General features: G+C 35.3%; 1 protein-coding gene across 1 annotated transcript; it reads right to left on the reverse strand.

Annotated features, from left to right (window-relative positions):
* Positions 1 to 9,901: 9,901 nt before the first annotated feature.
* Positions 9,902 to 12,140, reverse strand: LOC131153632 (pentatricopeptide repeat-containing protein At2g13420, mitochondrial-like). The gene has a single exon (XM_058106067.1). It carries the CDS (start codon positions 12,106 to 12,108, stop codon positions 10,537 to 10,539), a length of 1,572 nt encoding a protein of 523 aa, XP_057962050.1. The 5' UTR covers positions 12,109 to 12,140; the 3' UTR covers positions 9,902 to 10,536.
* Positions 12,141 to 12,826: the final 686 nt, after the last annotated feature.

The raw sequence follows: 12,826 nt of genomic DNA on the forward strand, positions 1-12,826 counted from the left end.
TAGTTCCTTCTTCAACTTTCTCTTTGGTAAAATGTCGGTCCACTTCGACATGTTTAGTCCTGTCATGTTAAACTGGATTGAGAGAGATACTGATGGTTGCCTTATTGTCACAATAGAGTTTGATAGAAAATTTCATCGGGACTTGTAGTTCTTCCAAGAGTTTCCGTAACCATAGTCCTTCACATATTCCTTGAGTGACTGCCCTGAACTCAGCTTCGGCACTACTATGAGCCACTACATTCTGTTTTTTGCTTCTCCAAGTTACCAAATTTCCCTAGACGAATGTGCAATAACTGGTGGTGGACCTTCTATCTTCAACTGATCCTGCCCATTTTGCATACGTAAAGATATCTACTTCCTTGCTTTCACATTTCTTGAAGAAGAGTCTTTTACCCGGGGAGCCCTTAAGATATCGAAGGATCTTGTACACAGCATCTAAATGAGCTTCTTTTGGTGAATGCATGTGTTAGCTTACCACACTAACCGCAAATGCAATATTTGGTTTGGTATGTGATAGGTAGATTAGCTTACCAATCAATCTCTGATACCTCTCCTTTTCAACTGGTATATTCCACAGTCTTTGACCCTCTTTACTACTTCAATCGGGGTTTCACTAGGTTTGCATTTAAGCATGCCAGTTTCAATTAGGAGATCAGTGATATACTTTCGCTAAGAGACACTGATACACTTTTTCATTCTAACAACTTCCATGCCTAAGAAGTACCACATTTGTCCCAAGTCTTTTAACTTCAAATTCAATAGCTAGAACTTTCTTCAATCTTTCCATCTCTATTGTATCATCCCTAGTTAAGATTATATCAACATACACTATTAGAATTGTTCTTTTGCCCCTTTCAGACTATTGGAAGGACACGGTGTGATCTGATTGCCCTTGTTGATATCCTTGGTTCTTTATTACTTTTACAAATCTATCGAACCATGCTCTAGGAGATTGCTTGAGTCCACACAAGGACTTCTTGAGTTTACACCCTCTGTTTTCTTCACCTTTCTTATTGAAACCTGGTGGTATTGTCATGTAGACATCTTCTTCTAACTCACCATTTAAAAATGCATTCTTAATGTTAAGTTGTTGTAATGGCCAATCTAAGTTGGTTGCCAAGGACAAGAGGACCTGAACTATATTCTAGTTTGCCACCAGTGCAAACGTTTTTGTATAGTCAATGCAATAAGTTTGTGTAAATCCTTTTGCAACGAGTCTGTCTTTATTTCGTTCAACTGTTCCATCAAATTTATATTTCACCGTGAAGACCCATTTACAACCAACTGACTTTTTCCCTTTCGGCAAATTCATTACATCCCAAGTTCCACTTTTCTCTAGGGCCCACATTTTGTCCATGATAGCCTCCCTCCATTTAAGTATTTCCAGAGCTTCCTGAATATTCTTTGGAATTCTCATCCTGTCAAGGTTAGAGGCAAAAGCATGATATCTTGGAGACAAGCTTTTATAAGACATGTATTTAGATCAGGGATATTGAGTAGATGACATGGTTTGTTTTCTGACTGCAATAGGTAAATTGATGTCATCAGGGACAAGATTATTAGAAAAGAGCTCATGACTATCTATTACCAGATCAGGATTGGGCGTGAATTCATGGTTATTTGGAGCCATCACCGGTTCCAACGCTTTTGGTGCCTCAGGTATGAGATTCTCCCTGTTCTTTGTGTTCGACTTTCTTGAATAAACAAGTATGTCTGTGTTGTTTTGCTTTCCTGCATCTCCCCCTGAGGTTAAGTGCTCTTTTGTGTTTGATAGGTTAGGAAGTGAAGCAATAGGAGGCTCAGTAGATGGTCAGGGAATGAAGCAATGGGAGACTTAATAGATGACACAGATTCAGTAGTAAAGAAGTCAAAGAACCGATCTTCACTCCATTTCTCCCCCTGAAGAAAGGTCTTTAGGAAATAAGGAGTGATTTCAAAGAATGTGACATCAAGGCTAATAAACATCTTTTTTGAGACAGGGTCATATATTTTGTAGCCTTTCTGGGTAGGGGAGTAACCAATGAAGACACATTTAACGGCACAAGGATCCAATTTATCCTGATGGTGAGCATGAACATGAAAAAATGCAGTACAACCAAACATTATCAGCGGAAGACCTAAAGGGAGTCAAGAGGTAGGAAAATGTTTTTGGAATTTCTGGAGAGGAGTGACAAAAGAAAGTACTCAACTTGGCATTCGATTAATGAGATGTGTAGTTGTTAAGCTGGCATCTCCCCAAAAATATTTTTTTCATGTTTGTAGTGAGCATCAATGCCCAAGCTACTTCAAGTATATGTCTGTTTTTTCATTTAGCAACCCCATTTTGTTGAGGGGTATCCACACAAGAACTCTGATGAACAATCCCATTTTCTTGAAAATAAGTTCCCAGAATATCATTAAAATATTCCGTACCATTATCAGTACGTAAAATTTGAATGTGAGTCTGAAATTTTGTTTGAATCATGGAATGAAAATTGACAAAAATGGAAAGAACTTCAGTTTTATACAAGTAAACCCAACAAAGACGAGTATGGTTATCAATAAAAGTAACAAACGATTTCGTATGAGTGCAATTGAGGGATCTTGAGGATCCCCACAAATAATTGTGAATCATAGTAAATGGGCGGGATGGTTTGTATATGGATGTTGGAAAAGAAGCATACCGGTGTTTTGCAAGCTCACACACTTCATATTGAAACTCAGAAGACATTTTTTTTTTAGTAGATAGACGGAAACAAACGTTTTAAATATTGAAAATTTGGGTGACCCATCCTAGAATGTCATAACAAAAGTTCACTATCTCTAAAAATAGATGTAGAATTACAAATTGTAGTATTACATTGTTCACCCAAGCTTGCCTCCTCAAAGTAGTAGAGTTCCTCATAGCCTTAGCAGTGCCAATCGTCTTCCTCGATGATAGGTCGTGAAAAACACAATGAGATGAAACAAATTTAGTAGAGCAATTGGAGTCTTTTGTTAATTGGCTGATGGATAACAAATTGCAAGATAACTTGGGAACATGTAAGACAAATTTTAAAGTTACAGAGTCAGATATGCGAATACTTCCTTTACTAGCAACTGGTGAGAGAGAACCATCTGCAATTTTGACTCTCAGATTTCCAGCATATGGTGAATAGGATGAAAACAATTGATAAGAACCAGTCATATGATTAGATGCACCCGAGTCAATTATCCATAATGATTTGTAACAGGATATAGTATTTAATGCTGACAAATAATTCCTCGGTGAGCTAGAGAACTAGTGGAAGATTGACCCGATGTTTGAATTGAGGAAAACATTTTATATAGCTGATCCAATTGCTCAGGGCTAAATGCATTACTTGGAGTGATATTATTGATTTTTTCGCCTTGTGATTTTTCAGTTGAACTGTCAGTGGTAGCCTGTTACCCACGATTTTTTTGATATTGTCTTGGCTTCCAATCTGCAGGCTTTCCATGAATCTCCCAGTAGGTATCTTTTGAATGGCTTGGCTTGCGACAATGCTTGCACCATAGTTTCCTTTTATGTGTCCTTTGTCCTGTTCTCATAGAATTTCGTGAGATTAGGGCCAGTACCTCATTATTTCTTGTGTTGAGGGCTGATATTTCATTCCTTGTATGTCTGGTCGAAACCTTTGTCAAAACATTGCGATTTCGCAAGAGTAGGGCCGATATTTCATCCCTTGTGTGTCCGGTTGGTCCTTTAATCATCATGCTGCGACGACTCTCTTCATGCCTTACATCTGTGAATACCTCTCGGGTAGAAGGAAGGGGGCGTCGGCCGAGGATCCTTCCTTGCGCATCGTCCAGGTCATGGTTGAGGCCAGCCAAGAACTCAAAGACTCATTCGTTTTCGAGTCTCTTCTTATAGCGAATGTTGTCGCCAAGGCATTCCCACTCTTCATCGACACTTAGGTCAAGCTCCTGCCAGAGAGTTGTCATCTCTATGAAGTAATCGGTGACATCTCTCTCTCCTTGTCGCAGCTGCCACAATCGAGTCTTTATCTTGAAAATCTGGGAGTAGCTTTCGGCATCAGAGTACGTCTCACGAATAGCGTCCCAGACATCCTTCGCCATCTATAAAAACAGGTAAATCTTGCCGATCAAGGGCTTCATCGAGTTTACGAGCCACGTAGTCATCATGGAATTTTCAGATTTCCATTTTTGCAGAGCGGCTACGTTGGTTGAGGCTGACTTCTTCCTTTCGTCGGTAAGGTATCCCAACCTTCCTTTGCCTTCAATCACTAGTTTGATGGATTGAGCCCATTCACGGAAATTTTTTCCGTTCAATCCCTCCACCGAGAGTGGGAAGGCTAAGTTGTCTAGCCCATTCGAACCTACGATGGAGGTAACTTCAGAGTTGCCGTCGAGAGTTGTAGAAGAGCTCGACCCTCTACTTTTGACGACGCCGTCTTCCATTGCTAACTAAGGTTTAGAAACCCTAACTCTGATACCATGAAAATATAATAAATTTATGTATTTCTTCTTCTAATTATGTACATCTCAATCTTACATTATATAATACAATCAACTATTCTAAACAAGGAAATAATGCCCTTACAGAATAATATATAATCTTCTACATTTACCCACTTTCCTAATTAACTCATTATTCACGAAGATACTTGGGATTTTAACACAAATTGATTATGGCCCTAGCATCGACCTCTCCATCTCAAAATCTTAACTTCTCCAGAAGAGTTAATGCACCAACAAAGTCACAAGATCATATGCATCTATCATTTATGTCGTAGAGAGCTAAAATATCTATGGTATAATTCAGGCCAGGCGTGGTAGGTTGCCAAAGCAAAAGATGGGTCAGCACATCTCATTCTTCGTAAATTTTTATTGGTGATGTTCAAGCTTATAAAACACATTGAATAAAAAAAAGTAAATATGAAGAAATTTGATCAAATACCATCAATGGCAGATTCTTCCAAGGGGCAGGACCAGAAGGCTTCAGAGACAGCTTCCTGTTCAGGCATGTTTCTTGCTCATATTTGACAGATATATTAACAAATAATTAAACCCAATGTATCAAAACTAAAATGTAGAATAGGACCTACTGCATAATAGACATAGACCTTGAAGCAAGCTCACTTTAGATCAAATCGAGTTGACGATAAGAACTAATACTAAGATGCATGGAGCCATGGATGCAAGTACAAAGCATGCACTGCACTTGCATACCTTTAGGAAGGAACCCACACATCGGAAGAAGAAAAAAATGAAATAGATTTCAAAACTCTCGAAGGCCAGTTTTAGTAACCATATTAAGTGTTGAAAACTGCACATGTTTGACGGATCCTTTTTTTAATACATTAGAGAGCAAGCACTGAACACTTTAAAAGCACCAAAAATTTCAAACTAAATTTTAAGTGCCTACTAAGTTTAAGTTTAATTTTTGGTTCCATAAAATAACACCAACACTCAAAGCCACAGTCACTTTGTCGGTGATAGCGCCTCTTGCATCAGACAACCCTTAACAATCTTGTTCCATTCATCCATTCCATTCTGACAATAGAAGGCCCATTGTATTCTATAACTAGAAGCTAAGAATGAGTTTTTTCTCGTTTTATTATTAAATATAAATAAAATATAAAATAACACTCAGCCTTCGACACGTGGCAACGAGAGAAACAGCGGGCAGGTGACGCGTGGCGACGCTGGACCAAATCTTGCAGCTTTGAGTTGTGAGATTTTACGAGGGCATCGAACTCGAACGTGACGCGTGGCGAAAATCTCGCAGGACTAAGCTGCGAGATTTGCGCCTGAAATCCATCCGTGTTGTGACACGTGGTAAATCTCGCAGGATAGTCCTGCGAGATTTGCTTTGTCTGCTCAAAACCTTCCCGAGCTCTCTCAGATGACTATCGCAGAGGAGAAAAGGTTGCAGAGGACGTTCCAGCTGAGCTTGCAGAGAGGACCGTTCGAGGTGGCAGGTGACCGTTCGGGCGAAGGCGAGGCTATTTAAGGGCCGAATATGGGGTAGGTTTTTTTTTTATTTAGCAAAAACTTGAATATATTATTTTACTTACTGAGATTTATTTTCTGTTTTGAGTTGGTTTCGTTTCATATTTTCGTTTCTACTATTTGGGTTCGTTGCTGCATCTAAAAGAAGGTTAGTTTTTTTAATTAATAATTTCATTAACGTGCAATTTTAGTGAATGCAATGAAGTATCATAAGATCCATAAATATATCTATATTTATAAACCTGAGTTTTCTTCACAAATCAGTTACTCATGCCATATATGTTTGTGTCTCTGTTAGTATGTGTATATACTCTGTGTGCATAATGATCTGTAGAACTTGGTATTGCTGTACACTTAGGGCCTGTTTAGTTCTTGAAAATAAATTTTTTTCCCATTTCCAGGTTTATTATTACTATATTTAGAAATTCAATGTTTAATTTCAATTGTGTCACTTGAGTAGTTTTGACCATTTCAGTTTATAAAATTTATTTATTATTTGCTTAATTGATATTACTTAAGATTCTATGTTTTATAATAAAAAATTGAACCGCAATATCAAACCAAACCAAATCGAAAAATTGGTTAACCATTTCTTTGGTTCAATATTGGTCACAAAATTTTAATTTTTTTCATTTATCAATTTTGGTCCATTCAATAATCACAATTAACCAAACCAAACCGATATACTATAAATATATATATGATGCATATTATGTATAATATCATGTAAATTTTTAATAATTTAAATTAAAAAAAGTATATTGATCTAATATTCATGCTTCAAATTTTATCTTGAATATTTTAAATTTATGTATTCATTATTATCAAAGAAAAAATACTGTTTGTAGTGTCTTTAAATTTTCAAATTATACTTAAATAGTTCGGTTCAATTAACCATGGAAATTAATTTAAAAATCTATCAACCGAATTTCAATTACCATTTTAAGCGAACTGATTTTGTAGAGAATCGAAACATTGGTTCGGTTAACGATTCGAGGGCATTGTTCAGTTAACCAAACTATGCCCAACCCTAACCTATGATTTGTTATGCAGTCTAGCCTAATTTAAGGGAGTAAGTTAATCATTTGTAGATACTACTTTTTATTTTCAAGGAGATCAAAATTTTTCAAATCGAAAAAGAAATTTGACGTCTTGTCGGCTATAAAAATATAGAACTCTATATGACTTTATGATTTTCATTTCTTCTTAATTAAATCCAAACATGTCATTGGTCTGTTCTAATTCTCTTTTATTGTAATAAAGCAACTGATGGGGGTCTATTTTCTTTGTTCCCCTAATATAGAATTTTAGGGCATGCATATAAGTTGAAGGAATTATAAGTTAATTATTTAGTATACACTCAATGGCACATGATGTTTTGGAGCTTTGCAATCTATATTTGAGATATGTATATATACATACATATATATATATATATATATATAATTAATTTAATTATATAATATAAATATAAAATGTTAATTAATTTTTATAAAATATTAAATAAATATTTGTCACACATGCATTAATTGAAGGCTTGCTTACAAAAAAGTTTCAAAGATATTATATGTTATATCTAAGAAGTTTTTTTTTTTTTTTTAAGCGCGAATTTAAATGCCTCCTGCATGGCTGATGCAGTGATGTGAATTGCATGCTAGTAGATATAATAGGTTCTCGCATGCTTAAACTATATTATTATATTGTATGCAAACGTTTAAGGGTTATTGTAAAAATGGGTAAATGTTCAAATTACACTTGGCATGCTGCCGAAATTTCGATACGACTTTCGTAGAAAAGTCAGAATTGCATGCAAGAATATTTTCAAAGTGACAAGTGAAATATTTAGAGAATATTGCATGCACATGAACGTAGTGAAAATAATTTTTGTTTACTATTCACTTAGCATATCACTTATACATAAATTGTTGTTTTGCGTAGGTTTTTTATATTTCCCGGGCGTCAATCTAGATGGCAGGAAGTTCAAGTAATATTCCGGTTCCGGTATTGTTGTACATGGGGGTTAACATTATAACCAGACAAACCGGTGTAAGTTATATTTGATTATTTTTTTTATTCTTTTGAATATATTATTTAATAATTCGTACCTCTAAAGAATTCAATATTGCCAAATATAAAAAATGAGACATAATTCGTATCGCTAAAATTTGTATGTCTAGTTAAGTTAATTCCTTAAATTGAATTGTCTTAACCCTCTCAAAATTCGTATCGCTAAAATTTGTATGGTATTTGGTTAATGGATTTTACTTTTCGCGGTGTATTTAGTGTCGTGGGCAGTCAAAGTAAGATTACTTGTGTATTAAAAAAAATAGCTTGAATTTTTTTTAAGATAATTTTCGTATAATTTTCCAAGACTATGAAAACAAATTAGACATTTAAGTATGCGTGGAAACTAGTGTCATAGGTGTTTAAGACTATTTATTGTATTTAACTGTAATCGAGTTTTAATAAATAACTTTTTAATAAAATAATTTTATACCTTATCTCAAAATAATAAATTAAATAAGAATAATCTACCTACCCATATGATAGTATCCTAAGATAATTTTCGTATAATTTTAATCATTTCTCAGTTAAATTCCAATAGATTAGTACTTTGTTTTGTTGGGTGTCATAACAATTAAACACATTGTTAATTTTTTAAAAATATAATTGGAAAAAGTAAATTTCTCAATAAGTTATAAAAATGCCTAGTAATTATAATGCTGCAAAATATTTATTGGATGTAATGTTTAAAATTAACAATGTGTTTTATTTAAATTTAATTATAATTTAAAATATAAAATTTAAGTTTATCAATTTTATAAACTTAAAATTAAAATATAACAATTGTTTAATTGTTAAAATATAACTTTCCCTTATATTAAAATTTAATTAAATTTAAATTTTTTAAAGTTATAATTTAAATTTAATTATAACTTTCCCTTTTTACAAATTTAAATTTAAAATTTAAATAATAAGTTTAAATTTGTCTTGCAAAATGTTTAATTGTTAATTTTAAATATTACATCTAATAACATTTTGCAGCACTATAATTACTAGACATTTTTATAACTTATTGAGAAATTGATTTTTTCCAATTATATTTTTAAAAAATTTGGAAATAATACAAATTATTTTGTCATACTTATATAATTAGTTGGCCTAAAACATCAAAGCAGTCAATTCAAAATTTTTGTTCGGTCTCTAATCCACTTATTTGACTTTAATCATTATATTAATAATATATATATTTTTTATTTACTAAATTAATGTCATTTTAAAATATCATTTTATTAAGGACAAATTTTGTTATTCCACATGCATTTAATAGTTAACTAACAAAATATTCATTCCGTCAATAAAATTAAATTATAAGAAATTTTTTAGTATTTTTTTGAAAATTCAGGGGTTAGAATCATATTTTGAAATTTTTTTTTGGATTTTATCCAAATTTTTATGACAAAATACTTATTTATAATCAATAATTTCTTTTATGTAAATATTTTTTTTAAAATTATATATTTAAAATTTAAAAATTTAAATTTAAGTTTAAATTTAAATTTAACTTTAAATTATATTTATAAGGAAAAGTTATGATTAAATTTATTAAAAGAGAATGTGTTTACCACGTGTCACAACGCGGATGGATTTCAGGGGCAAATCTCGCAACTTGGTTCTGCAAGATTTGCACCACGCGTCACGTTCCAGTTGGATGCCCTCGTTAAATCTTGCAATTTTGTGCCTGCTGTTTCTCTCGTTGCCACGCGTCGAAGGCTGAGCGGCTCATAAGTTTAAATCTCGCAGCATGAAGCTGCGAGATTACGTGAACATTATTTTGGGAAAATTTTTCCCAATCATAGTGTTATTTTATATTTTATTTATATTTAATAATAAAATGGGAAAAAACTCACCTAAGAATAGCCCTTACTTTCAAAGTGCCACTTTTCCATTAGCAAGAACTCATTTCAATTGCATGTCGTAAGGAATTTAGAAGTACTGCTTGTGACCACTTTTCCATTAGCGAGAACTCATTTTAGTTGCATGTCGTAAGGAATTTAGAAATACTGCTTGTGACAGCTCAATATCCAAAGGCTTATTTGCAAAAGATATTGGCACATGTTACAACAGCAAGACATCAGTTCCACTTTCATATGCAATAGGACCTTTCACCATATGATATTAAAAAGGAAGAAGAAAAAAGAGGTAAAAACCACGTGAAAGAAAATGCTCTAGAGTGCCTTATGATGTTGAGATTTTATGCATACGCTGTAGCTTCTAAGCAACAATGTCCTCATCTCCTATAGGGCTTAAAATGATAATGTTCAAATGCTCAACCAAATGTTGTTGCTTTTTCCTCAAGTTTCTTCTTCAATCTTCTCCAAATTCTCAACATATCTGACTGTATAAAGCCCCAGAGCAAAGGATCTCAAAAGTGGCCTTTTGTGGAACGGTGGAAAGAAACCTCTTCTCTATCAACTCAACAAAAAAGGAACAAGTTCTCCACTTCCACTTCTCACACAATCCATGAATCAATAATGTCATAGCTTCTAAGCGACAATACCTTTATCTCCTATAGGGCTTAAAATGATAATGTTCAAATTCTGAACCAAATGTTACTGCTTCTTCCTCAAGTTTCTTCTTCAATCTTCTCCAAGTTCTCAACATATCTGACTGTATCAAGCCCCGGTAAAGGGTCTCAAAAGTGACCTTCTGTGGAAGAAACCCCTTCTCTATCATCTCAACAAAAAACTGACAGGCAGTTCTCCACTTCCGCTTCTCACACAATCCATGAATCAACAATGTATATGAATCCAAATCTGGTCCAGCTCCACTCTCTTTCATATCATCCCACAGTTCAATCACAAGATCCATGCGATTCAACTTTGCAAACATGGCTACTAATATGTTGTAAGTTTGCATACTGGGCAAGTAAGAAGACTCTTTCTTCATCTTCCTATACAATCGCAAAGCACTATCCACATCCTTCCTTCCCTTATATTCCTTAAAGAAACAATTATATGTTGCTGCAGATGGACTCACCTCATTGCCTTCCATCTCAGTGAGCAATGCCTCAGCATCGTCAAGCCTCCCACATGAGCAAAGACATTTAACAACCGAAGTATATGTCGCAACACTAGGACATATCCCCTTCTCTTGCATCACCCTTAACTTATCAAGACACAGCACTGGTTTATGCGCTCGACTACATACGTGAAGAACTATGGAATAGCTAGTCACGTCGGGCTCCACCCCTCTCTGACGCATTTCATCGAGTAACTTCTCTGCACTTTGAATGGTCCTCTCATATCGCTCATCCGGATGCAAGCTCGCCTTCCGACAAATCCCATTCAGAAGTACGTTATAGGTTACCACATTCGGCTCAATCCCCCGATCGCCCATTTCCCTAAAGAACCTCTCGGCCATCCTCACTCTGCTAATCTTGCACCACCCGTAAATTAAAACGGTATACATTTTCGCACTGGGATCAAACCTGTACTTCCTCTGGTTAAAAATCTCCGTCGCGAGCTTCACGTACCCATACTTACAGAGCGTGTCGAGAAGAAAACAGAACTCGTCGCAGCCTGCAACTTTCTCAATAAAACACTCCATGTCGTCGAAAGCGCGGACTGCTTGGCGAGTAAGGCCCGCGGCAATCAACCGGCGAATCAAAATCCCAAAAGTTGTGGAAGTGGGTCTCAGATTTGATTGGTCCATTTCGACGATGAGCTGCCAGGCGACGTCAAATTGGCGGACTTTGCCGAGGATGTCGATCATGAGGTCGTAGGCGGAGGAGTGGTGGCGGAAATGAGGTTGGGACTTGGCGTAGACGAAGAAGGACAGGGCAACTTTGGAGAGGTTCCTGAGGCGGAGTAGGGTGTGGTAGATGAGGGGAGGGGAGAGGGTAATGCCGTGGAGTTGGAGGGAAGACTCCATGGCGTGGAAGGGATTGTGGTGCTGGAGAAGGAGAGCGGAGAGGCGTTCGGCCTCTTCTTCTAAATACCGTTGTTGGGCGTCGTCGGTTCCATCAAACGCGGCGGAGGAGAGCCGGTGAGTTGAGCAGAGAAGAGGGAATTGAAGAGACAGAGAGGAGGAGGATGAAAAGATCGTACGAATACGGGACAAAGCAAACGCCATTCTCGCTCTGTCAATCTGCTAACACTCAACAATGTAATAGAGAAGATAAAATGCAACCGTTACTCCGTTTAGTCACTGAAATTTCACTGTACTCTAATCAACTGCGTTAAAATGAAAGAAAATATAAACTTCTATTCATATCTCAAAAAATAAAATAAAAAATTACAGAGTACTTATATACACATTTTAATAACAAGAATTTACAATTGAAAAAAATAAATTAATAATGTAATAATAGATCTACAACTGTTGTTTACTGATATGTCAAGTGAGAAAAATGTTGTTGTTATGTCAATAGAAAAATGTCAGAATGCAGTCTTTGTTTTGCTAATTGAAAAGATGTTGCTGTTGGTAACTGGTAATGGGACTGAAACTGAAAATGGAGAATGTTGTTGCTGATTGCTGTGAACTGAAAAGACTGATAATCTGAAAATTTTGATATGCCCCCTTAAGATGGTAGTGGTGAATAAAGATTCAACACACCCATCTTACACAAAAGATAATGGAAAGCATCAGAGCCTAAAGCCTTTATGGAAATATATGCTAATTAGTGATGAGTGGAAACATGAAGAAGATGTAAAAAACCTAGCTTGAACTTTGTCTCGAGCCAAGTGGCAATCAATGTCTATATGTTTTGTTCTTTCATGAAAAATAGGATTAGAGGTAATGTGCATAGTAGCTTGATTATCACAGAATAACAAAATGGGTAAAGAGACCG

Source organism: Malania oleifera, chromosome 4, assembly GCF_029873635.1.
Source record: "Malania oleifera isolate guangnan ecotype guangnan chromosome 4, ASM2987363v1, whole genome shotgun sequence".
Taxonomy (NCBI): domain Eukaryota; kingdom Viridiplantae; phylum Streptophyta; class Magnoliopsida; order Santalales; family Ximeniaceae; genus Malania; species Malania oleifera.

Coding starts and splice junctions, on each gene's coding strand:
- LOC131153632 (XM_058106067.1), bottom strand. CDS start 12,108: ATGGCGTTTGCTTTGTCCCGTATTCGTACGATCTTTTCATCCTCCTCC.